The sequence below is a fragment of the Pteropus medius genome, unplaced genomic scaffold (genome assembly GCF_902729225.1).
Source record: "Pteropus medius unplaced genomic scaffold, Ma_sr-lr_union100, whole genome shotgun sequence".
NCBI classification, from domain to species: Eukaryota; Metazoa; Chordata; class Mammalia; order Chiroptera; family Pteropodidae; genus Pteropus; species Pteropus medius.
In genome coordinates this window covers 1431886-1458351 of record NW_024342466.1, presented here as the reverse complement: position 1 = coordinate 1458351, position 26466 = coordinate 1431886, and the positions used below count along the sequence as shown (strand labels likewise).

The window sequence follows — 26466 nt, the reverse complement described above, 5'->3', positions numbered from 1 at the left end:
AGCTTCTTTTCTCAGAAGGACACCGGGGTCCTGTCGCGTGCACGTAGCACGTGACGCTGTCCCCTCCGTTCTGCTCGGACGGTCGGGGCGCCTGAGCCCGGGGGTGGCACAGGCTGCTAAGGGCCTTACCTTGTTCTTGCTGCTTTCGCAGGACTGTAAGCTGGCGAGGATCTGGCTCTCCACGGCTTGGACCCACGCATCACGCTCTTCGTACGTGGTGGCTTCAAAGTGCCACGTCTGGCCCGTGAGGGACACGATGATAAACTCGAAGTTTTCTTCTTGTTCTGAAACACAGAGTGGGAGGGGTGGTGGAGAGTTCAGCTTTCGTGCGACCGTGATCCCTCTGCCAGGCCTCGGTCCGAAGAGGCCTTTGGGTTCAGGGCGCCCGGGTGGGGCTGGCGGCGTGTGGACTGCAGAGCCGCATCTGCGGACCTGCCAGCACCCAGGACCTCGTCCTCCGGGCCACCTGGCCCAGCCGGGTTCCGACCAAGGCCCGGGGGGTGGGAAAGGTGAAAAGCGGTGTGTGATGTCAGCGTCCCTACGCTGGGTACAGACGAAGCAATGCGGGAAACGACCTCGGGACTTACTGCCGACCGCTGATGCCTGCAGGGTGAAAATTAAGTTAACGCTGCTGACCTCAGGGCGCAGCTGTGACTTCTTTGTGAGCGTCCGTGTGTCGGCCGTAGACACCGCAGCAAAGCGGGGTGCTGGGTCCTGTTCTCTCCCGGCAGAGGGCCTGTCACACGGGAGCGGCTCTGACTCCCTCGTCCTCCGATGGGGAGCGTGAGCGGGGCCCGGCCCTTTGGGGGGACTCGCAGCCGCCGTGGGGTGGCCGTCTGCACTGGGAGGAGCTGGACTTGCATCAAATCCTGCTGTTCCGCGTGCCACGCCCAGCTTCCTGGACAAGTGCTGGGCCCCTCCGAGGCCACTTTTGACACCCTCGCCAATGGGGGGCAAGGCCACCTGCTTCTCGGGGTTTCCGCTGGCTCGATGACGTGTCCTGACTCAGGCCGACATGGGGCCCAGGCCATGGGGACACCCTGTCACGCGTCGGCATCTGTCCTTTCTCATCTACCCCGTTCCTGCCACAGAAACAAAAGGGACGACGGGAGAGGCCGCATGGAAACACGACCGGTCACGAACGCCCGCCAGGAGGCCTCGGGTGGGACTTCTGGGCGACCATCTCTCTTGATTCATCGTTTCCAATCACCGCCCTGCGAATCCCCGGCATTACGCCACCTGCTGAGCACGTTACTAAACATAGTCACACCCCGCCGACCGACCTGCTGACCACGGCTGCAGTTAATTATTGTCTCAGGCACCCACACGGCCACTCGGCTCCTCTAGGCCGCCTCCGAGCCCCAGCGCCCCGCACAGCCAGAGGGGCCCTTCACCACTGCTGGGCTCCCTGCTGACAAGCTGGCCCCGCCTTCTCCAGGCCCCGCCCCTTCTCCAGGCCCCGCCCCTTCTCCAGGCCCCGCCCTACCAGGATGCCCCTCACCGCAGGACAAGGATGCTCACTCATCTCTGAAGCCACCACGGCTGCCAGCCATTGTCCCTCGTCCCCTCTAGTCTCGGAGAGAAGCAGCGCCCACTCCTGAGGCTGAGAGACCTCTCCTTGGAACCCACTGACCCCAGGGGGGTGGGGACAGGGCCCGGAGGGACACTCGTGTCCTTCTTAACACACAGTTGGGTCTGGGGAGCCGCTTCCCTAAACCACCGTCCCGTGCCGCGGAGACGGGGCGAGGCCACTTTTGTGCGAAGCCTTTACATGCTCCATCAATGATGGCCTCGCGTCCCACGTAAAATCAGCATCGTCGCTCTTCTGGGATTTCGCCTCCTGTGCGTTGGGCTTGAACCCGTGGACCTTGCTCTGAAGGGAATGGGAACATAGGGAGGGCGGGCACGTCCTTTTGCGAAACCACTGGTGGCGGGCTTCTGTCAGCGTGCCCAGCCCCGGGGGGTGCGGACATCTCAGACCGGAGTCCACGCTTCCGCCAGCTTCGCAAAGGTCTCTGACCCTCCCTGGGCTTGTCAGAAGCTCCTGAGACGAAGGTGCACTGCGGCCGTGGGTGGGGCGGATGTGTCATGCCTGGCCCTGGCTGTCAGGCCCATCCCTGGACAGGGGCTAAGCTGGGCTTCACTTGGGCCGGACCCTGGAAATCTCAGGGAGGGGCTGGGCAGGGATATTCCTGGTGGGAGGGAGGGGAGCAGGTGGAGAGCCAGGTGAGGCACAGGAGGCTCCGGAGGAAGTCGACCCCCACAGGTATGGGAGTACCTGACCTCTGACTCTCTGGGGTCCCAGAGTTCTGGAGAGCTAGTGCTGAGTGCACAAAGTGAGGGGAGTCATCGGAGACTCTGCCCCAATCCACTGAGTTCCGAAGTCAACGACTGACCCCCGTGTCTCTGCAGAAGCAGAACACTCCACCTGCTGTGGAAGGGAAGGCAGGGGAGGCTGGGGGAGGGGTGTCGCAGGCCCCTCCCCCACCCCAGTAACGCCCTTGGATGCAGGGGGATCCGTTGGGATTTTCATTCGAAAAAACTGGCTGTGACTTTCAAACAGGTGTCCGCGTGGCTGACCTACAATCATACCCTGCAATTACTCGCTAAGACACTATGCCTGCAGATTTTAAGAGGTTCAGCTTCTTGATCCACCAGCTTTACGTCCTAATACCATGAATTACAGCATTTTCTATATTGATTCTATAAGATAGTGTCCCCCCAATTCACGTATTTTATGCACAACCACCCTGGTGAAGCGACAGGCAAAGCACGAGAGAGCTTGCAAGTCACCGCTGGGCCATCAGGAAAACCTGCTAATCAGGGGCGGAAAGTGGTGCCTGTTGACCAGACTTACTGGACAGGCTCTTGCTTCTTTTAATCTGTGACACTCAAATGCACCTTCCAAAGCTCCCTCTGACCAGGATTTACTGGATCTTTCAGTGAAAAATACTGTCATCATGAGCTTCCCAGTGACATTTCTGCACCACTGGCCTGCCATAAAGCTTTCCTGTTCAAATTTCGTGCCAGAATCTCGAGCGACATTCACTGGCTCGCACTGCAGGACGGACCAGGCCCGCGGCTGTCAGCCCCTCCCGCAGGCGCCAGGGCTCCGGCACGCAGGAGGCACATCTCAGCATCTCTGCGTGACGCGGACAGGTGCACGAAACTCTCAGCTGACTCAATGCCAAGCAGCGGACACGTGGAGGTCCACGGCACGGAGCATCTGTTTTTGTCTCACCCTAGTGCAGCTGTGGTCCTGGGTGGCGTCCGCTGAAATGTTCTCAGTGCTCACGCAAAGACCGAACTTCCAAATTAAAGTGCTGACGGGCAGGTCGGCTGTGCCCTGTTAATTATGTAAACGACGTCTCCCGATGCACGCAACACCTGCCATGGGAACAGACGTACTCGCGTGTTCGCAGGAATGTCGGAATTCATTTCTCACAAACTTCCAGACGTGCCCGCCCCTCTTCACGGCGTGGGCGAAGGCGTGCTCCCGGTCCACTGCACGGTCCTCCCCGCTCCCCGTCTGCGGCCCAGGGTCCCTTTACTGCCCACGCTCGGACAGCCGCCTCCGCTATGTGTGCACGGCTCTCAAATCCGTCTCTCTGACCCCGGAATCTAGTCATTTTGGGATTTTAAATATGCATAGATATTCTTCTAATATTCGGCCCTCTCGTCAAATGGACGTGCCTAAACTACATCTGCTACGACCTCTGACTGCCGCTCTTTGGGTCGCACTGTTTCTGTGAGTGGCCATGATGCCACCTCTAGTGACAGAACTTCGAAATCGCCTGCATCCCGCCCTCCTCCGCCGCCCACTGCCCTCCGATCGGCTGCTGCTTGCCAAGGTCACCCGACGTGGGCCTCGCCCCCCATCTCCTCCACTTTCGGCCCTTGCCTGACCTCTCGCCAGCTCTGGCTCAGTCCCTCAGAGTGCACTGTGTAACAGGGGTGTGGTCACACTCCCTGCACCAACGTGCGAGCGCTTCTCCACCAGCCCTGGCTTGGCTTCCGGGGCCACGCGTGCTGTGACTCAGCCTCTTCTTCCTACCAGATCGTTCTGCAATACGGCAGACGAGACACATGGCAGGGTCTTCTCTACAAAACAAACTTTTCGTCGCATTGATGGACTGCAGTGAAACCTCATCATCTCCAGGCCCCAAGCCCATCCTCCGTCTCCCGACCCAAATCAGAGCCACGCACTGAAAAACCACAACTGTGAGCAGTAACTGCTCAATGCCCGCAAAAGTGAACGTGGTCTTAAGGGACAACGCTTTGGTGGCACAGCAGACAAGGTCATAATAAAGTGCGGGAGAGAAACCTGAGTCCCGCGGGCCGCACTACTGAAAACACAGGGGCCACCGGCCCCGGTCTGCAGGGCCAGCTCGGTCCTCAGCATCCTCCTGCCAGGAAAGCAACCCACAGGCAGAGACCACCACATGCGAGCTCGAAACTGAAGTCGCCAAACGCACGGGAAACGGGACACCAGACTTAGATCCAAAGTATGATGAACACAGAATTTAAAGTGACTGTGTGAAATGTGCAAAGACATAAAAAAAAAAAAGCAATCTCTTCGAGTAAAGGGAGACCACGAAAATGGACGAGGCAGCTCAGAAAACACGGGAGATCTTCCGGGAACACGAATTATAACTGTTAAGAACACGAGGTCCTCCACGGCAGACGGGCAGGGTGACAAGCGTTGGGCTGGAGGACAGATCTGGAGATGGGCTAAACCACAGGACAGACAATGAGGACAGCGGACACGAGAAAGAGAGAGGGAGAGATGTGGAGACAAGTGACAGAGTGTGACAGGCATCACACTCTGTGTGTGACAGTGAGAACGTCACCGGACTGCTGCACGACATGCCGTGCTGGCCACAGGAAGCGCAGCATTGACCGAGGAGGATTATGACAAGGAAAAGCACACCAAGGTTTATGGCACTGTGGGGAGACGGAGGGGCCGCTTCAGAGCCACTCAGTTTCACGTCCCAGGTAGGAACCGACTGTGCAGACGCACACAACTCCATTCACCTGAGACAGTTTTCTTTCGGGGGGGGGCGCGCTGGGGGGTGACCGTAAACCTGGAAAGGCACACGACTACAGAAATAACGAAGTCACGGATAAAAATGCACAGCACCAACACTTCTGTGTCACGGCGTGGGGCCACGGGAGGGTTCGCCGCGATGGCGACAGCCCGTGCACGTGCGCTGTCTGTGTTTAAGGTGTGCGCCGCACACGAAGCCCCTTCAGTCCCAGGACAGGCATGAATGTGGAGACTCGTATTCCAGGCCATTCGGTCCCAGGAGGAGCTGACTACGCAGTGAGACACTGACGCAGCCGTCTCTGGGGGAGTTTTTCATTTTAACTGAACGGCTCGGCCTCGATACAGATGACGCCTCTGGTCCCGTCCACGCAGGGTGCAGGGACGGCTGGCAGACACAGAGGTGATGGTACCTCTCCTGGGAGGGCCACGCCGAGGGGCCTCCTCGCTGAGCTGTGCGAGCAGACACCTGGGCCACCCGGAGGAGAGGGCTCCGGCTCCCTGAGGAGAAGACGGGGAGAGGGTGGAGGGAGCTGGCACCCCACGCTGCGTCAGCGCAGGGGCGACCCCACCGGGCTGCGTCTGGATTTCAGGCCCTGGTGAAGGTGTCTTCACACGGGGCCTGGTGGCAGGGCCACCTTGCTGCCTGAGGAGGGGGTTGAAAGGTCTGTGTCCGGGGTCTGGCTGCACTCACTCTCCGCCAGCCTCACCAAAGGGCCCCCAGCGATGCTCAGGGCGTCACGCTTCCCATGACACCGTCTTCATGTGGCTTTTTTTTTTTTTTGACAGACAAGGTAATACGTTAGCACCTATGGATAGTCAGAATTTCAGAACTGAATTATATCTGCCCTATGACTTTTCTCTGCCTCCCAAGATGAACCATAAACAAGAACGAGGATTATGGGGCAGGTGCACATTTCATCACGTCACGTGTGACTTCCGTGACGGAACGCTTTGTTTCTTTGTGATGAATCCACTGCGACGAAATAATAAATACAAAAAACATATATATATATATGTAGTACGATTAGGCTCCGACTGTGTCAGGGAAAACGCCAGCACTTTAAAGGCATCGTCTCATTTAATTATTTTCCTTTCAAAGTGGCCAGCAGCGCTTTCTGTTTCTTAAAAACACGAACTTTTTTTTTTTTTTTTAAAGGAGCTCTCCCAGGGCGTCGAGGGGCAGTTGGCGCGGTGTCCCCCGTCCCAGGGCCTGCGTTATTCCCTTTCCCGCTGACGTCAGAAGGGCGAGGTGGGGGCGCGTTTAGAAGCGGCTGCCCCAGGAATCCCTAACTCAGCTTGTCTTTTAACTGGTCTCGTCTGGAGACCGCTCGGGGATGGGACGCGATGCCATGGGTGCGACGGTCGTAAGCAGGGGACTTTCCAGCTGCCATGTTCCCAGGTATATGGTTCCCTGACCAGTAATTGGTCAGCATGGGGAGGAGGGACGGCCCCATCTACACCAGCACAATCAGAGCCTGGGATGCTCTTGGCTGCTCTGCTCTGGGGGGGGCGGGGCACACGATCCCAGTTTCCTCCTCCAGGCTGTCGGGTCTGAGTCAGGGCCACAGAGCCCCTTCCCCTCCTGTCTGGGACCTGTTGAGCCACGTCCCACAGCTGCAGGTGCCTTTGTCCCTCCCCCGAGAGGACACCTTCTGCTACTGAGGCCACCGCCTAAGCAAGGTGAGGACGCCGCGGACCAGCAGAGTGGAGCAGGGACGGGCCGGGCCTGGGGCTGGCTTCGTTGCTGGGAGCAGTGACCCCGCTGTCGGCTCCAGCCACCTGTCCTACAGCTGGCTGCACAAACCAATCCGCCCTCCCCCCAAACTTTTTTTTTTGCCTAAGCCCCTTTAAACAGGCGTCTGTCACGTCCAAACCCGGTCTCGACTGACCCAGTAGAGAAAAGACCGTAGAGAAGGGGGCGGGCTCCGGCCTGCGGCCTGGTCGTCTCGTCAGAGCGACACCTTGTGCATCTCTGGACCGAGTCCTTGCCCACAGGTGCATGCCACTGTAGTGACTGTGACGCTCAGTAAGTAAACATTAGATCCTCGGACCCAAATATTCTCCCTTCCTCTGCGGAGACAGAACATTAACCCGTTCAAAGAAGAATTTTTATCAGATGACGCGGCCTCTTCGCATCACTAACAGATCAGAGGGATTCCCTCACATTACGAAGCGACCCAGCGACGACATTTTAGTGATCAGCTACTAGCTAAAAAATGATAAAAGCAATAACTGGCAGCATGAGGCCAGTCAGTCAGCGAGACAGACACAGCGTTCCTCTTCCCTGTCACCCCCACTTAAAACGCGAAGGATGAAGGGGCGGTGACAACCGTTGCATTTCCGGTGGTTCCATTTCACCAACACAAAGCTGCTCTCACGGACGATCTCAGGGGCCCATATTGGATTCACTCCGTCAGGGAGAACTCTGGTTGCAGAAACTCCGGATGACGTCCACGTTAACGGTGTGTTCCTCGGTTCTGGACACGCACAGGACCAGCGAAATTCCACCTCCCGGGCTCCCCATTGTGAAGCCTCGAAGCCCGGCCACACCCGACGCCTGGAAGAAAGCGTGTCGTTTCACAGAGCGACGTTCTCGGGCTTTAGCTGTTCCATAAAGTTTTGTGATTGGGCTCGGAGGGATTTCCAGTTTTCCTGGTTTAACGGTGAGCTGTGGAAAGGTCCCCCGTAACAGTATTTTAGCACCGTGAACCTGTCGAAATCAACCTTCCCAATTATGTCCAAAGACATTGATAACGCCGGATATTACACTAATTGCGTCCAGTTTCTATGCAGACGAGGCCCCGTGGGGCTAATTTTGCCTCCTCAGGGGCAAGCAAGTCCGCCATCAGACTGACTTCACAAGGAATCCCTCCTCATTACACAAGTCCGGGCTGTCAAACTTTTTTTTTTTTAAAGGTTAATGGGCCAATCAGTCATCAATTATTTTTGCGAAATCCTAGCAGACAAAGGGTTAAAGGGCTAAAAGCAGCTGCAACATTTGGAAGTCGTTTTCACCAGGAGACATCTGACACAGATGCATTTTGGGGGAGCGGGTGCACGGGGAGGAGATGGACAGATGCATCCGCCTGCCTTTGGGGTGGGGGGCTGCAGCGATCGCCCGTGCTTTCGCCAAGGCCAGCGGGGTCCAGAGCTTCGCTCCAAATGGGTGCGTACGGTCTAGAACGCCTGCGAGAGGCGGGTGTGACGTGCACGCCGCCGCCGAGGACTGTGGTGGCTCCTCCGACTCAGAAGAACCCAGCGTGTCTGAGGGGGTCACCCACTCCGAGGCCTCCGCTGACCAGATGGGGGGCCCATGCCCACTGTTGTGGATCCCTGACAAACCCAGAGCCCGGACCCGAGGCCCGTTTCTATCCACAGGCTAAGTGTCCCTCCCGACATATTTAAGGACAGACGTACTTAGATGAAAACTTGTCATCTAAACCATGCAGACATGCCACTGTTCAGAGGGAGGAGGGACCTGTCCGCTTGCAGAGGAGGCCGCTAGGGGCCCGGGACACGCAGAGCCCAGAGACTTCCAGGTGGGTCACCACTTAAAAACAACGTAACGATAAAGCAGCACCCTGTCCCCTTCGGACCTCTGTTGTCATGGAATCTGGGCATTTGTTTTAGAAAACATGACGTGCCCTGATACGTCAACAGCAACACAGACCTTTGGCCAGGCCGCTTTTCTCTCGTTAAGAAGCATTAGCGACGCGTTTCTCCCAGTTTCTGCCTGAGCCTTCCCGCCGCCTTCTACACGTCCCTTAGGTCATGGGCTCCCACTGCAGTGTCTTCCCTTCGGCAATGCCCTCTCCCGCCCGTCCTGCTCTGCCGTCTACCAACTGGCTTGCGGGGGGCGGGGGCGGGTGGGGGCGCCACGTGCCACCCGTTCTGAGTCAGCTTTATCCGCAAGGGAGGCATCAGGCTGGAACCTGCGAACTAAGGTGTGTCGTTCCTCCCTTCCTCTGGCCAGGAAAGACTTTCGCGATGGTCCCACAGAGCCCGACCCAGTCACAAGTCCTTCCTAACCCAGCTCTGCAGGTGGCCACTGTCAATTCGCCGGTGGGCAGCTGAGCTGGACGTGTTTGCGAGGTCTGCCACGACCCTGCCTTACGAGCCCGAGCGAGGCCATGCCATACGCAGCCCCAGGGTTTCACGCTCATTTCTGGGGGGCATACGATTTGTAAAATACTTGCATATTTCTGCTTTCAAAGTATGTGTTACATAGGCATGTGGTTTAGATATTTCCATTAGGATGAAAACCACACATGTTTAATAAATTAAAAAGTCGGTTTTATTTTCGATTTTCCTCCCATTTGTAGGAAAAGAATATGGTCCAGCTTTGCACAGAACCAACGCTTAAGGCAAAAAATAACAAAATCGCTCCTTCCTTCCACGTGAGCAGTTGTTCGTTTCAAATAAAAAAAATCATTCTTTCCGGTCATTCTAAAGACATAACGTTCACGGGTCTCAGGTAAATGTTTTTGCGAGCTCCGAATTTGGAAAATATCATTGTTTAACCCAGTGTCCAACAGACGGGCTGAACTGTGTTTAACTGAGGACAAGAGCAGAACTAACGCTGTGACGAAGCGGGTCCCCGGAGGGAGGTCACCAAGTTAGGGATGTCTGCGGCTACCCGCTGTCACGGGGAGATTCTCGAACACACGGAGGAGGTCTGTATCTTCCGAACACCTTAGAGCTGGGGGCAGGAAGCCAGAAACGCTGCTGTTAGCTTCAGCTCCCAGAGCCGCAGCGGGCCGTGGACGTCTTAAATGAAGGAGAGTGTCTAAAACGAAGCTCCTGAAAAAATCAAGTATCGGATCCAAAATGGAAAACATTTCAGAATGCAGAGGATGGATGTGCACTGCTCACGGCCCAGGCGTCCTGCGAGAGCTCAAGGCCCGAGCTTTCGGTTTCGAGAGAGAAACCGCAGGCATCGGTTGTGATTTATCTGAGTCGCTGAGCAGCGCTCCATACCTGTTACTCATTCGGGCTCCGATGTGTCACTTTTCAGAGTCCCGCCCTCCCGATGGGGGATGGCATGGGCTCCGCCAGGCCGGCCCGCCCAGGGCTTCCTCCACTGCTCGGGGTGCAGGGTGGGAACCCAGAGACAAGGCCGTGCAGGTCCGTCACACCTGCCACGTTGGCCTTCACTGCCCACAGGTGTCCTCTCCCGTATGCTGCTGGGCACTCGGATGGTTACGGGAGGCTGGGAAAACCAGCCATGTTGTTTCTCTCCCCAGAAAGTCAATTCTGGAGTTATTTCCCATGGCACGGTTTCTCATATGGAAACTCATGTGCATGAGATCTTAAATCTGTGCTGGCCACATCGACCCGTGCTGGCTTTGCCCGATGCCGCCCTGAACTGACACATGCGACAGGCCTGAGAAATGGTGCCTTGGCGTCTCTCCGCAGAGTGCGTCCTCGGAGTTATTTTCCTCTCCGTTAAGTCTTTATAACGACTTCACGACGACCACTGTGGTCCCTGTCACGTGTGGGAAGGGCTTCGCAGGCTTTACTCGACGCCTTCGATGACACTCCGAGGTGGCTTTTACTGTCTTCGTTTTAGAAAAATAACCGTATGTGGGGGAGGCGAGGCCCGGCAACCGCCGGACACAGAGCTGGGACCGGGCCGAGCTGGGGTCGGTCCCAGCGTTTCTGAATCCTGACCCAAATTTCCACCTTGCTGATTCTTTGAGGATGACAGCTGGAACTGGAGAGGGAGGATTTAAAGTCTGGGGAAGAAGAAACTCGATTTTACCTGCCCCCTTATGTTTTTGGACATTTCTTCTCGAATCCCTGCTCCTCGGGATGTAACTGATGCCCAAATGTCTGAATTTTCTTTGATTGACAGGGACTTTGCGGCAGCTACTATTAGTGGCAGGTGGGGGGCCTGTGTCACGTACCTCTGGGTATGTTAACTCACCGACTCGTCCTCTCTGCCTCTGAAGTAGGCATCATCTTGCCAGCTCACAGATGGGGAAACCAAGGCCCAGTGTGAGAGTCGATGGCCCGAAGCTCAAGCTAAGATGTGCGGACGTGAGAACTGGACCAGACCGCCGGCTCAGAGTCTGGGCCTGAAACTGCTGTCCACGAGGCCTGTCACAAACACACGGTTTTGCAAAGTGTCTGATCAAGTCCGTCTGGCTGCACGTGCGTGGCGTGATGCGGAGTGGGGAGGCAGCCCGCCCGCGTGGGAGGCTGCCGGCGCCTCTGGGGCGGGGGCTGCATTCAGGCGCTGCAGGAGCGACGGGTCTCGCCCGCTCGGCGGAGCTACCCAGAGGCGGCAGGGGGTGGCACCGGCTCGGTCTGAGGCATGTGGCCGCATCGCCATGTGTGTCCTCCGAAGGACCCGTGCTTCTCCATGGCAGGGCCTGCTTGGAACCCCAGAGGCCGGGGAGGCGCCCCAGACAGAGGCTTCACAGACCTGTCTCTGGGGCAAGTTCCAGACCCACAGAAACGGGCCCCTGTGGACAGGGCTGAATCGAGCCTGCGGGCTGACGCTGCACCTGGCCACATGGACGCCCACGCCATCTAGAGTGCGAAGCGGCCTGTCCAGGTCCAACACTGTGGGTGACCGGACACCCCGAGAAACGCCCCTCGTCCTCCAGCACACCTTCCCTTTGCCCATTTCCGCTTCAGAAGCGCACGGGCGGTGGTTTCTTCCGTAAGAGCACAGAGGGCTTGACCACCCAGAGCCTATCTGCTCACCCGACTCTCAGCGGAGGCCCGTCGGCCTGTCGCAGGTGTGCGGGGCAGGCGAGGCCTGAGGACGGGCCCGTGGGCTCCGCGTGACCCCACGGCTGCTGGGGGCGGTGCCCGCACAGAACCCCACGGGAGGGACCCCTTCCCCACGGTGCCCGCCCTTCTGCTGGTTCTTCCGGTTCTTTCTCAGAAAGGTGCTCACCAAGGCGCTGAGCCCCCTCGCCTAGCCCAGCACCTGCCGTTGAGATGGCTTCTCCCTGGGCTGGGGGCAGCCACGCGTCGGGGAACCCCAACACATACAGGCCCTCCACCCCACTTCACAGGCTCCCGAGATGAGAAAATTAAAGTTGTACCCCTGTAGCAGGAATTGAGATATCACCAGCCTTGAGGAAGAACTGAGTAAGAGAGATTTAGAAATCAGTGCAATGTACTACATACGAGTTAGGTCTCCACCTTGGTATCAGAGATAATTAGCCCGAATGGACAGAAAGAAGCAAAAAAGAAGATGCTTTTGTTTGTCTTCTACTACTTTTCCTAAACAGTCCTGTTTCGTTTGTTCTCACCCACGTCTGCCATCCCCGCAGTGGGGACCCGGGAGGGGGTCGTGGAGTTGAGATGGCCGGTCACATGTCCTGTCGCCTGAACGTGCTCGCTGTTGGTCCTGCAGAAAATCACTTGGCTTGTCTAAACCCCAATTTCCCACTGTGACACAACACCGAGCGGGCAGGGTGCCAAGGAGCCTAGGTGACACTGTAGTCCAGGGGTTGGGACGGGAGGGTCGCACGAGAAAAGGGGCTTTGCAGCAAGACCACGGGGCTCCAATCGCGGTCCGCCCATCTCGCGCCCACCTGAGCGCCCAGGTGAGTCCCACAGGGTCTGAGCTGGACTCTCCAGATCTGGAAAGGGGGACGCGGGCCCCCAGCTGCACCGCAGGCCAGAGACGAGCGGGCGGGCTGCTGGGACAGGGCCCGGCTGCCGGCGGGAGCCCTCTCCTCGCTCCTTAAACTCACGTTCTAACCCCCTCGGCAGAAACTCTGGCGTCGACTGTGTTTTGCTGTCTCGTGGGTACCTCTGAGCAAAGCGGGCCAGCGAACCACTGTAAGGACGACTCCGCTTGGGGACGGGCACATCTGGTGTGACATTCGAGGCCTCAGGTCCAACAGAGGTCAGAACGCTCGGGATGCGAATTTTCATAAAGCATCGTTTTATAGACAGAATACGTGGTGACGTCATACATCAAAGGACCGGCAATCGGAAAGGCACTTTGGTCATTTATTTTAGGTAATTATGTGCATTCAGTAACACACCATTAAAAGCCGTATGAAATGAGATTGTGCGCGTACACGGATTAATCTTGAAAGAAACCCAACGTAAATGAAGAATGATCCTGTCGCTTAACTGAAGATTCATAAATGCAACTGAACACTGAACAGAAACGAGAGGAAACGTGAGGAGGAACCGGCTTTGCCGTCATTTACGCCAACGTCTCCAGGGCTGCGTGTGGCAGCTGTTGGCCACGGACGTGAACATGCGTGTGCCGTGTCACCTGGTATTTACAGATTTCCGACAGCGGCATGCATCGCCTCCCCACCCAGGGTGCTGAGCGGAAGAGACACTAGGGGTTACCTGATCGGTCAAGGCTGAGAAGTTCCCGCTTCTGCAAAGTCACACCTGTTGTGAGCTTCGGCCCACCAGTATCTCCAGGAGGGCCCCGTCAGCGAGTCTCAGGGGGAACCATCTGCCTTACTGCCCCCCGCCTTTGCACACAACCTCATGCAAAACCGGACGTCATACGTCCTTCTTGGAAGGCCGTAAGCCAGTAGACAAATTTGTTGTGACAAATGCACACACAAAAGAAACACATATTTGATAAGGTCACAGTGAAGAGAAATGACACGTAGCTCAAGTCGAGAAACTAACGTTGAGAAACAGCAAGTGAGTATCTTAATACCCTTCGAAACACAACAAAAGTGATACTGCATGCGACCGTTTCTGAAATTCTATTATTTTTCTCTCTTGAACGAATGCTCTGAAAGGAGATATCATGGGGTCGAGCCCCACGGGCACCTTAACAGACAGCAATTTCCCCTTGAGGGCTGAAAAAAAAAATGGTTAAAAAAAATAGGTCTTTAACAAGGCATCATAAAAATGTAGTTTTGTTTTCCAGATTCATTTTTTATTTTTTTCCTGGCCGAGAGCAGGGCTTTCAGCGGCGAGACAGGAGTAATTGTGAAAGGAAGAGAAAAAAAGCGGACGGTGATATAAATCAGCAAAGGTTAATGATCGGGATGGGGAAAGAGGGACTTGTTTACAGAATTACCGTGCAATTTAAAATTTACAAGAGATTTAATGCCACTGCTTGGCAAGAGCTAAAATCAACAGCCCAGAAAACAGTGACATTAAGAAAAATATTACAGTTATAATCATCCCCAAATAAGTCAATTAGTCTTAGGGCACGAGCTCGCGATTACTTGACCCATTTGGCTTGCACTTAAGTGAAAAAAAATGTCCCCCTATTATACCGAGATCGCTGGGTTGTGACCTATTTTGCATCGCACGTATCGTTTGCCGGCCCCCTTTACAAGGGCTTGGGCTGATGGTGGCGGTTTTCCTTTGCCCGGCATCAAAATAATTCTGACCCTTGACATTTGTAATCATAAAAAAAAAAAAAAAAAGGCAATTTATAATTATGTTGTTCAGATGAAGGTGGGGGGGAAAAATCCAATCTGCCATTATACAAAAGCAACGACGGCTGTCTCCAGTGACGGAAGCAGCGCGAGTCGATTTGTGAACTCTGGCACGGGGCGACCTTTAGAAACACAACAATATACTGAATTCACGAGCGACAGCAGCCCATGCAAATGACCCCGGCCTGGCCGCCTCTGGATTAGAGCTGCAGAGAGCATTAAAAAGAATGCTGCCACAAAACAAATTAAGACTGCTCCTTAAATGTCACGGCACGCTATTGCATTTGGCTACAGATCATTACACCTGATGCTAACACTTTTAAAAACTGTAATAACTTGGGAAATATTACACTGGGTGCCCACATGTATAGAGGAGGGGGGGGGAAAGAGGAGAAAATAGGTTTCTGAAGTAATTTAAACATCGCTACCCTACGTCTGAAGGGAAAGGTCAAAATTTAAGTAAGCTGAAAGGAACATGAATGGTAAAATAAAACACACAAACAGAAAGATGGAGGGACCACGGCCATGCGTCTGAGACACCGCGAGGGCGCGCGCGGCGCTGCAGGGGCGGGGCGCACGCAGGGGGCGTTACCTTCGGTGTTGGTGCTGCTGCTGCTGTATAAATTTCGCAGGCTACCAACACGGTTTAGTTTCCACGCTTTGCGTTTGGCTGCATCCCGACAGCAGAAAAGGGGGGCGGGGGGAAAGAGAGAAAAAAGGAGAAAACGAATGAAAAGCGGAGAAAAGAAAGCACGTGACGTCACTCCATGTTCCCCGAGGGGCGGTGGGCGCAGGTGGGCCTCCCCGCGGGGCGCACGGGGGCACTTGGGGGCGGGGCGTTAGGCTTGCGCAAGAGCGAACAGGTGCCCAGGGGAGGAAGCCCATGCAGCCCTGTCCCCGCGCGGCTGCTCCAGGCTGCAAAGCTGGCCTTTTCCTTGGGGGGCTGGTGGCGTCTTCTGAAGGTGCTAGGATGCCAGCGGCCATGAGCCCTTTGATTCGGCAAAATACTGGCAGGCTGTCGAGAGACCCTGGCCTTTCGCCGTCCCGTGTGCGCTGCAGGAGGGAGGCGCTAACACCCGGAGCCGGGAGAAAAGTGCAGACCGCCCTCCCCGCTGACCCCGCAACACGGAACCTCCCCCAGCAAAGCTGCCACCATCTGGCTGTGCTCCGAGGGTAGAGGCACTTCCCTAGCCGGCTGTTGGGGGCTCTGGACAGAGCGCCGAGGACCCCAGAGAGCACACGCCTCCCACGATGCTCAGTGCACTGGACAAAGTGCCCGGGGGACAAAGACAAACACCACGTTCCCCACAGAGGGAGGAACCCTGGGTTCGAAGTCAAGGGCAGAACCCATTGAGCTTGGCGGAGCACACCCACCCGCCCGCCCTGCTGTGTGCAGTCACTGGCTGGGGGACAGTCTCACCTCATCAGTCTCCCCGCCCCTCTCCGGGAATGCGACACCTGTGCCGAGGTGGCTCAGTGGAGCAAGTCTCCAGGCAAATGTAGCTAAGACCAGCCACAGACCCAAGGGCTGCAAGGCGAGGCCCGCCACACGTCACCATCACGCACGTCCGCATGGTCAGTGACGGCCACTGACGGTGCTTACAGAAGGGCCGCTACTGGATCCTGTCTCCCTCGACTTCCACGGCCAGAGAGAGGAACTTGTCAAACCTCCCATTAGGCTCTCTTTGGATAACCGTTTGATTAATGTAGGTAAGCAGCGCTCACCTGGGGAAGGCAGGTGCTTGCGTTTCCATGGGTGCGTCAGAGGCTCACAGCGGGAAGCCGGGCCGAAGCACAGAGACAAGGCCTGCCTGGGCCAGCGGCCAGCTCCCTCGCAACTAACCCACTCCTGAGGCCACGTACCTGACCTCAGGCAGTGCAGTGCAGGCTCTGGGGGGCCAAGTTCCAGTGGCCACAGAATGACCTGGGTGACAACCAGGTGTCCACGAGCAGCTGTGTGCCTGAAATAACCTCAAATACTTAGGGCACACTGGATTTCTTTGGAGTGATGACATAAAACACACGCACACAACACGGACATTTAAGGAAGCAAATGTGATTCTGAAACCTAGGCCGGCACTCTATGTTCTGGATGCAAATTTTACATCCATGACGAGGGTAGGAACTAGCTGTAATTTACTAGTTCCTACCCTCGTCATGGATGGAAACGAGACTGGAAACGAGAAAAGGTTTTTTTAATAACTAAACACCTGAGAGCGACTTTGTAGCTTCAAAACAATAAACCATCGAACGAGAAATGGAACTTCTAAACTAAACGAAGGTTGGTGACCGCGGCCCATCTGCGGTGGACGGGTCTAAGCTGTGTCCCTCATCTCTGCATCCTCAAGGATGCAGTAAAGTTCCCCTCGTGGGGAAGAGCACACCTGGGCAAGGGGGCTTCGGGTACCCACCAGTGCACACGTCACGTGTTAGGGTAACAGAACAAGTCAGTTTTCAAATGTTTTCTTCAGAAATGAGTAACTGCCAGGTCCCTTAGGTGTATGGGTGCTTTCGCAGAATTGAGTGTGAGCTTAAGCATTTCATCAGCTGAAGCCCTGGCACCTTGGCCCACATCTCACAAGTCCTCGGAAGCAGCAGCCACAGAGAGGCCGGCTCCTCCTGTAAAACTTACCTCTTTCTAAAGCATTTACATATAAATAGGCAGGATCTAGGCCCCTTTGGAAGGGGGGGGCGGGGGAGGTGCTCCTGTGCACAAAACCTCTTTTTTGCCTGCTTTCTGCCTTGAATTTTTCAGACTCTGGTCTCCCATTACCATGTGGCTGTATAAGCAGGAAGGGAACGCACAGCAGCCTGGTTTTCTATTAACCTATTGATGAAATAATCAATTTTAACGTGTAAAATGTCATGCCTTTTTCTTCTCCTGAGACAGATGGATTTCCCTGGCGGATACCAAGGTCCTGGTACTCGCATCTGTCTCCTGGGGCACTGATGGCTCTAAGTCCACTTGTTTAGAAGCTTCAACGAGAAAATACAATCATATTGTCATCGATAAAATCTCAGGTTATGCGTGATGCAGCTGCCTGGATTCACTTACATGGGACACGGAGACGGTGCCGCCGGAGGCTGCGGGCGGGCCGGCTGGTCCCACCCACCGTGACAGGCCTGGGACCATGTGTGGGCCGAATCCCTTCCCTCTCAGGCCTCTGAAATGGGCAGTGATTCTTGAGGCCGTCATGCGGACCAGCCGTCTACTAGATAGTCTTTATTTTAATTAAGACATTTAGTTAAAAAATTATTTTTATGGATTTCGTTAACCAATGCCAAGAAAAAAAAAATTAAAAAAAAAATATTTAGGAATATAGTTTCTTCCGTTCAAACGTGGGCTAACTTATTTTGATGTTGCCGCAAACGTCGTTTCTCACAAAACGATTTTAACGTCGGAATTTCACCTGTTACTGGATGAAAAGGTGGCGGGTGGCAGAGTGGACACGGTGAGTGTCTTCTATTCTGCTCTCTGCTTACGGGACAAGCTATGGTCTCCCTGTCAATAGGTGTCACTCATCGTGCCTCAGACAGCTATTGTAGTGGCATCATGTCTCAGCGCCGTCTCCAATGCTGGCGGACGCAGACGTGCGCCACCATGGACATAAAACCCACAACATGTCGTTTCAGATCTGGCACCAACTAATTGTTAGCCTGAACGGGGGCCGTGAGCTTCAGCTCTTCTCCCTTCGGCCTGAAAATTAAATGGAACTTTCTGAACCCCAATCTGGGTCGGTAGGAAAGTCAGCGGGCCTGGGGAAAAAGGGCCATCAGCAGGCCGGCATTCTCTCCATAATGGCGCCAAAACGTGCACGGGGAGCTCGGGTGAAACAGGGGACTGAGATGTGAATGTCACAGCGAGGAGCGGCCCACGGCCGATGGTCGAGACGTAAACGTACGGCGGGCCACGAACTCATCTTCGTTCTGCCTGGAATGTACTTTCTAAGGGTTTAAAGGATCGAAACTCTGCAAAAGGCAGGCCGAGACAGTGCAGAGACTCGCCCCCAAACTGTAGGAAGACAGAAACGTCACTGCCACGTGAACACGACGGTGTTGTCAATTTGCCCTGAAAACCAACGCAGGCATCTCCTGTACACGCACGCTGACGGTCCGTTCGCAAACGGAGTTTACAAGGCCACCTTCGAACCACAGAGAGCAAAGCGAGGGGACTGTGCTACCTCTGATCCCAGAATACTCACGCTGACCAGGGGACGGACACGTGACCCTGGGGTGCCAAGGGCCCTTCCCTAAAAGCAGCCCTGCTGCGGTCCACACTTTATGACTGATTTCCGGTTCCGGGTCACCACATTGGCAGGTGGGGTGGCTGTCACCCAGCTCATCCAAGTCTCAACTGCTGCCCATCCTGAGTCACACGTCTAGAGAAGAAACTTCACAGAACATTCCTCCGAGGTGTCTGAGAGTCATAAACGATGACTTTTGTGTCCGGATGACCGCAGGAGGGTGGCAGGATACATTCAACCCCGCATGGCCAGCAGTGGCCATCTTTTCGGAGACCTAGGGCGAGGGGAGGTGTGTGAATCGTGGCTCGGTACTAAGCGGGAGCAGCTGGATCACTGTGTGTTGACGGCCCCGTTACGGCACGTGACCTTATCTTGTGGAAGCCACGGCTTTTCATGTGGGTTCACGTGACAATTACAAGGGACTCAGAATTTTATTTTCCAGGAAAATTTCAATTTCTAGGAAAATGTGTTATTTTGTTTCTCCAAGCAAAAAAAATTTTTTTTTTCACTACAGCACGTGAATGTCTGACCACTAACCACAGACAGCGGATTTCCAACCTGAGAACCTTCTGATTAGCTCCTTATAAGCGGAATGAAAAACATTCCTTAGTCCGCTGGCATGCTCAAACGGGCAGGGTTTTATCCCAAACGCTTCATCGTTGTACTGCGAGGCCACAGACGTTACGTTAATGTCACCTCTGCTCTGCCGCTGTCCGTGCTCTTTGCTGATTAGATAAATATTCCTCAGACAGCTGATTAATATGATGCAGCCTGAGGCGGTGTGTCCAGGCCTCACCAGCCGTGCCGGACGCCCGCGTGTGCGTGAACTGCATCCCGGCGTGGACCGCACACGAGGCACGGGGCGGCCCTCTGTGTCAGCGATGACGACAGGCTCTTCTTACCCACGCGGAGGGAGGGTGAAGACGGTGTGCTCGCTCCTCGGAGCGCCTCGTCTCAAGGAAGTGAACAACCCTCTCCACTCAAGATGCACCGTGACCTGCTCCGATGGCACCGCTCCTCGTCCACGTCGGACGCGGGTTTTTAAAGACGTCACGGGTATCGATGCCACTTGTGCAGAGAGGGGCGCCTCTGCCCCTCAGGGCACTCCAGGCGGACCGAGGCACCAGGACGCTTTCTGCAAAGACCAAGCCCGAGGGACCGCCACGGGCGGGCACGGATTCTGCTGTGGTTTAGTGCCACTTCCAGGTTAGGGTGCCCGATGTCCCCGTGATCTTTGGTTGGTGGCGATTTCATTGTGAGGTTAGGGATTGGAGGTTTCCTTTGTGCTGGCCATTTGAACGTTCGTTGGCTCAACAAGACCGTGTAAGTGTTCTGTTCTCTTACAAAAAGGTGGCAGTTTTTTTTTTTCGTGATTCAACCCCAGATTCTTACACTATGTGAACTCACTACTTTAGCTGTGAAGGCTGATGGGCAGGGCTTCCCAGAGGCCAGTCACACAGAGTAGGAAGTAGTCATGTTGAAAATATCCATGTTAAAAGGGGCCTTTGAGAGATTAAAAAAAACCCCGAGGCCAAGCAAATATAGGACATATGTTTAAGAAGCAAAATAACTTCATCGTTAGCAGTTTCCAGGAAGACTAGTTAGCGTCCTGCTCGTAATTTGAAGCCATAGAACTCAGAGGATAAAATAGCTAACTAAATAAAACTCTGAAATAAGCAATCGACCCTTAATTATAAAATTTTAATTCAGTTTCCAATAACTCACAATGGCTTTCTTTACAGCAAATACAATTTCCAGGTTGGTGACTTCTTTTAAAGCTCTTCTGATTTGAAAACTGCCGAGGGCTTCTGCAGAGCGGGCCAGGGCAAGTGCACACAGTACCCATTAACCCCAGAAAACAGCGAAAATAAAAACTAAGGCCAAACTCCAGGATACGCCATAAAACCAGACGTTCCAATTAGGGGAGAGAGCTGGTTTTCTTTCCGACCTAGAAACCTACTGAGAGACGAGCCGGGGTTCAGGTGCACCCAGAATTAACTGGGTGTTTCGTTTTGACACCAGAGTGAGCTGAATGGAACACAGGCTTTGTGGTAAATGTGTGACGTGTAGATTTTTAGTTTGGCACGTTCTCAAACGAGAGGTTAGACGTACATCACCCAGGAATGAAAACTTCTGCCCACGCCTTCATGGAGCAGGTGTTCACTTTGGGAAGGGAGCGCTTGCTTGCTTGCTTTATTTATTTATTTACTTACTTACTTCTTTATTTATTGGGGTGGGGGGGAAGGACGAGGATGAGAACAGAGACTGCTCGTGTGAAGGGCTGGATCCCAGGAGGCCTCGCCTTTTTTTTGGTTTTGTTTTGGGCCTGATTCCGCAGAGAACACTGTTCTATGTCCCCTAATCACTGCGCAGCATGGTAGTGGGCAGCTGGCATTCAAAGCAGAAACAAAATGTAAACCAAATTCTCACTGAAGAAAAAGCGAAGTTCGAATCGGCTTCCCCGAGCTGAACGGCGAGTGTACGACGCCCCTTCACGGGGCTTGCTCGCTGGCGTCGCGCGGGCGTCCGGGGGCAGCGTCTGAGGGCGGTGGCAGGCCTCCTGCCCCTGCCCCGTCCACGTCCCCTCTCCCTGGGCCTCTCGCTGCCCTGTGGAGTGGGAGGGGGAGGCTGGTGGCCCGCGGCCACCTTAGGTTGAGACAGAAATGAGTGATAATAGGAAACACTCGTCTGCCCCCGTCTTCCTGCCTTCTTACGTCTTCTCATGTCCACCGGAATGTGTGGCAGGCTTTTGTAGAATTTTTTTTTTTTAAACATTACACAATCCTTCTCAACAATTCCAGGAAAAAAGTTTTTTAATAAACCTCCAAATTGGGCTCTCACATTTCAAAGGCAAGGGCCAGCTAAAGCAGCTAATCAAAGGCACAATTATCCAATGGCTGCTGCTCGTGCCCCTCACGGGGCTGTAATTGAGGGGCTGTGATCACTGGACCACCGGCCGCCGCGGCGGCAGACACCGCATTTGATCTGCCATCTTTGTAGCTGAGTCCCTGCCACCGCCCGAGCGAAACGGTTCGCATCGGGGTCATCCGGTCAGTCACGTCCCCCCGATAAGTGGCCATCCGAATATGAGAAGACTCATGACAATATTGCCCAGAAAACATTTATAACCTTTTGCGTTTAAGGAGGACTCGACCGGAAGTCGCCGACAGCATTCTGATGTGTGGCTGGAGACACCACGGCCGCCAGAAGACACGTGACATTTATTTAGTGAATAAAATACAAAGGTCGGAGTGGGGAAAAAAGTGAAGAATTCTAAACTTTTGGTTCTTCTTGCTATTATGGAAATACATTCCTTTCAACGTAAAGATTCCTGCCCATAAAACGGCTTTGACTATAATGGCACAACTTTTTAGCACGTTCCTTGGTGACTGTCGATGATTAAATAAGGCCATTATTATCCTAGGAGGGACCGGCAAAGGACTATCAGGCTGACACACGACATAACAAACGTCTCATTTCTTTCATTTAAAAAAAATTGAAATACGCCAACGTCGCTCAGCATCGAGCGAGAACACATTGGAAGATTATTTGAATACTATCGGAAAAGCAAACTTAATTTCACATTAGTTTAATATTATAAATAAGCCATGACCAATTTAACTATGCTTTCCATTTTCCTTGTAAAGTCCTTATCCATAGACAAACGTAGTTATCACACTTACGAGTCCAGCTCTGGCAGAGACTGGTGCTGCTTCTGAATGGGAGGTGTTAGTTACAACATCGTCACTGTTGTCAAAACCGTCCCTTTGGACACTTGCATCGTAGTTAGCAGAAAATAGCTGTAGCCATCCCTCGCTGTTAAACGTTATTTCCGACTATGCATTAAAAATATTATGATCTGTCTAACCTAATGCAGATACAGTTGGTTACACATTTATACTTAAAGAAAGAAACACTTATAGATGCGTATCTACACCTTCGCTGTCTGCTGAGGTGCCGAGAAGCAAGGACGCCCCAGGAGCAACATGTACACTTGGCCCCCAGATCTTGGTTTCTAATTCTGCTGTTGATCGAAAAGAACCAGGGATCCCCAGAGAACTGGCTGATTCTAGGGCTGGGGCAGGAAATGTACAGGATGAGTCAGGAGCATCTTGTGGTGCCAGGAAGTAAGGAAGCGCTCCAACAGACAGACAAGCGAAACCCACCCGATGGGGATGTATGACAAAAAGGCACAAGAGCCAACTCAAAGAGCTCCCAACGGCTGAAGCCGAAACGATGTGAACAAGAAAATACACAGAGGAGTACTGGGTTATAAACTTCAGTACAAAATATATACCCAAGAGTCCACCCTGATATAAATAAATGATTGAAGAAATGAGTAAATGGGGAGAAGAAACAAATCCTCCATGAAGAATTCCAGTTTACAGGTACCCCACCGTAAGGGAGGGGAACGCGACGCCCCGCTCCGTCGTGGGGCTATGCACAGACTCCCTCCTTGGGGAGTGGTGGGGGAGGCAGCGTGAAGGGAGGTGGGGGTAACTTGTTAGAAGAGAAACCTGATGATACAATAGCAAGCCAGGTGACCAACGTCAACGTCGACAGTCGTAGGTCAAGTTGATAGTGTGGACCTCTGATGTGATGTGATGAAAATGGCACCTCATCTCTGTGGCCTTCCCCTCAAAAACCGCTGACCCCAGAAAAACCCTGAGGAAAACGTGAGACACATTCCAACAGAGGGGCGTCCTACAACACACCTGACTAGTACTCCTCGAAATTGTCAAGGTCATCGAAAACAAGGGAAGTGAGGAAATGTTCCAGCCGAGAGGAGCCTAAGGGGATGTGACAAATAAATGTCATGGGGTGTCCCATACAGGATCCAGAACAGGGGGCGAGCATTAGGTAAAAACTAACAAAGTCCTAAGGAAGTACAGACTTCGGTTAATAACAATGTATCAATACTGGTTTGTAATTACAAGAAATATACCACGCTAATAAAAGATGTAAATAATAGGGGAAATTTTGCTCACCCGTGTGTGTGTGTGTGTGTGTGAAGGAGGGATATACAGAAGTTATCTGTAAGCTCCTAATTTTTCTATAAGTCTTAAACTTTTCTAAAAAATAAAGTCTATTAAAATACTATTTGAGCATCTTCGGGTGGGAATAGGACTACCCCCCCGCCCCCCCGCAAATCATTTTGTTTCCTTAGAATAAAATGCCAGGAGTGACAATACCAAATGAAAACAATATTTTGTAGCTTGAAAAATATACAGGGAGAACTACTATCTTATCACAATATATCACTTACTCTATTCATGAAATCGACTTTCGTAAATTAAAGACAATTTGAAATCTCGGTGTGGCATAGAGAGTACAGTACGTGTCACAGGTGTGACAGAAATTCCCAACGATGTGAATGCTACCCCAACTGGCAGCTGGGCTCAACGATGTGGTATTCAGTTTACGATCGTGAGGATGAGCTCCAGAGTATGTTTTTGAACTAACATTCTCTGAGGCAATAAGTTACCCACGGCAGTTCTTCAGGATGCTGTGCTGTCTCCCTGTATTTCAATTAAAATTGCTGACCTTGAAATTATTTACTTTTTTCTTCTTTTAGTGGACTAAAGGTATATTTAACCAGAATGTACTGTGCTTGAACAATTTTCCAGCTACCTTACAGGATTAGCTTTTAATGATTAGAAAATGAGCTTTGGCCCATTGAGGAAAAAAATATTGGCGCTCATGTTGAATTGAGCTCTCAGCTTCTAATCAGCACAATAAAATCAGCTTTTTAATAAAAGTGACAGAGCTGAATAAAATGGAAGATGAGAGGTCTGCTAAGCTGGCTTCACGAAATTCACTGAGATGTACCTGTGGTGATTTACCGACTCTGAAAAGGTCCGAAGTCAGGGGTGACCTTGAGTCTCTCGAGTGCTGAGTCAGGAGACAAAATTAGCATCTTTTTATTAAAACCGAGAGGATCAGTGATAAACTCATATACGAAAAACAGGTTTGTAATCACTGGTTCGTCCAGAAAAAAAATGTCCAAAATATATACTTTTCACTTGAGCACAAGACATGAGGCGCCACTGGCTACTCCCACCACAGTCCGCTTCATACGTACGACCCCCGACTCCACAGCAAGGAGGAGAAACCCTGACCTTTTCCTCACAAGTCCCAAGTTCACGGCCTGATGGTTTTAAGGTCTCCACCTCCACCTGCATGGGCGGAGCACATGAAGCAGGACCACGGGTGCAGTTCTTGGGGTGCTCTTTCATTACTTATGCGTTTTCCAAGTCTTTGGGGGAGAGGAAATAGTGATATTTTTGAGTGTGCAGGACGTGCAAGCTGCCAAGAAAAAGCATCAGGTCAGCAGCGAACTGCGCCCTTCACAGGAGACCTGGCTGCACGCTGTGTCAGGTCTCAGTGGGTCGGTGACCAAGCTGGACCAGTGCGGTGAGTGTCTGCGCTATCTGGGAGTGCCAGGAGGAAGGTCGGGTAAAGAGCAGGTGACACACGCACAGGAAAGCTGGCTCTGGGCGTCGACGCCGCCCTGCCCGGCAGGGCACATGGGACGGTGCCGTGGTCCCTGTCTGTACACGAGAATCACCTCCATCCCAGAGCCGGGACGAGGAGGAAAGCAGACGGCACAGCCAGAGAGACGGCAAGCCTGGGCCTCCGTCCTCCCCCGACTGCGTGGGGTCGAGACCATGCGGAGGATACGGAGCCAAGAAAATCTCAGTCGGCGTCGAAGGCACGAGCGAGGGATAGACTGGTTCAAATGCTATCTGAATCCTTTGCTAGGAAACTTCTGGCTAGTTCCGTGGCCCTTCCGAGCCTTGCTCAGTGAGCAAAATGCCGGAAGAGTTGGAAGTGAGAGCCGGTGTGCCCTGGGTGGGCTTCCAATCCAGCCCCTCGGGCCCTCCGACTCACCCACCGCCGACCGCGTTCCCAGGTGGCGCAGGGTTTCAACACGTCAACCCAAGGTGAGAACACACCGCATTCGAGGCGACAAACACAAACGGAATGATGTGCTGTGACGAAACAGATTTCTGTAACTTTTGGCGAAGTTCAGTAATTTTATGAAATCCAGCCATTCGGGGTGGCTCTCATGGCACTGTCCTTCTACGTGTCCCTTCTTTTTAATGTCTGAACAGCCCAACCAGGAGAGACAGGAGGATGCGTGAGCTCCACCCTCCAAGGCCCAGAATCCACCATAAAGAGAAGCAGATGGAATTCCCTTCCATCGAGAAACGCTAACGACAGCCTCGTGTGGGGTGGTGGTGGGCACCCTATTTGTTAACTTAACCTTTTCACGTCTCTTTGGTCATAAAACCAGGATTTGAAGCGGCTTATGAGACGTACACACGCGGGAGAGAGGAAGTAAGGATGGAAGAGAGGAATGCCAACAGGAGGGAGGAACCGTTAGGGTTTGAAGGGTGGCCCAGAATCTTCCACCGGAGGGGACCGTGAATGTTTCAGGTAGCGGGACGACAGGTTTTCGTTAGCCTGGAGGTCGGTGGCGGCGGGGAAGCTGCGGCGGATTCCTTCTCACAACTCCTCTCCCCAAACAATTAGCCAGACGTCTCGACAGGGATTATAACCCGTGAGACGCTACCATCATCCACTGACAAGACGCCTCGGGGACCGGAGGAGGCACATGCCACGGCCACGGCCCTCCCAGAAATGTGCCAACGGGCAGGAAAAGGACAGGATTCGTCTGAAGACAGTGCGGAAATATTTTTGAAAGTAGCAGAAATATATACAATTCAGATGATTTCCAGAATTATAATGTTTTAAAAGGTCTTCATCAAAGGCAGTATGT

The 26466-nt window shown here is 53.4% G+C and overlaps 1 protein-coding gene across 9 annotated transcripts in view; it reads right to left on the bottom strand.

Moving 5' to 3' along the window:
- LOC120600635 (arf-GAP with GTPase, ANK repeat and PH domain-containing protein 1) overlaps nucleotides 1–26466 on the bottom strand; it is a 317727-nt gene that overhangs the window by 54630 nt on the left and 236631 nt on the right. For 5 of the 9 annotated variants that reach the window (XR_005652247.1, XM_039860060.1, XM_039860096.1 and 2 more), the window contains 2 exons: nucleotides 15032–15109; nucleotides 130–284 (listed from right to left, as the gene is read on the bottom strand). Coding sequence is in view for 8 of the 9 variants with exons in the window: in XM_039860060.1 (XP_039715994.1) it covers nucleotides 130–284; nucleotides 15032–15109 (233 nt within the window). In the remaining variant the exon portion in view is untranslated. The remainder of the gene's footprint in view (nucleotides 1–129; nucleotides 285–15031; nucleotides 15110–26466) is intronic. The other 4 variants (XM_039860076.1, XM_039860114.1, XM_039860105.1 and 1 more) reach the window with 1 other exon arrangement.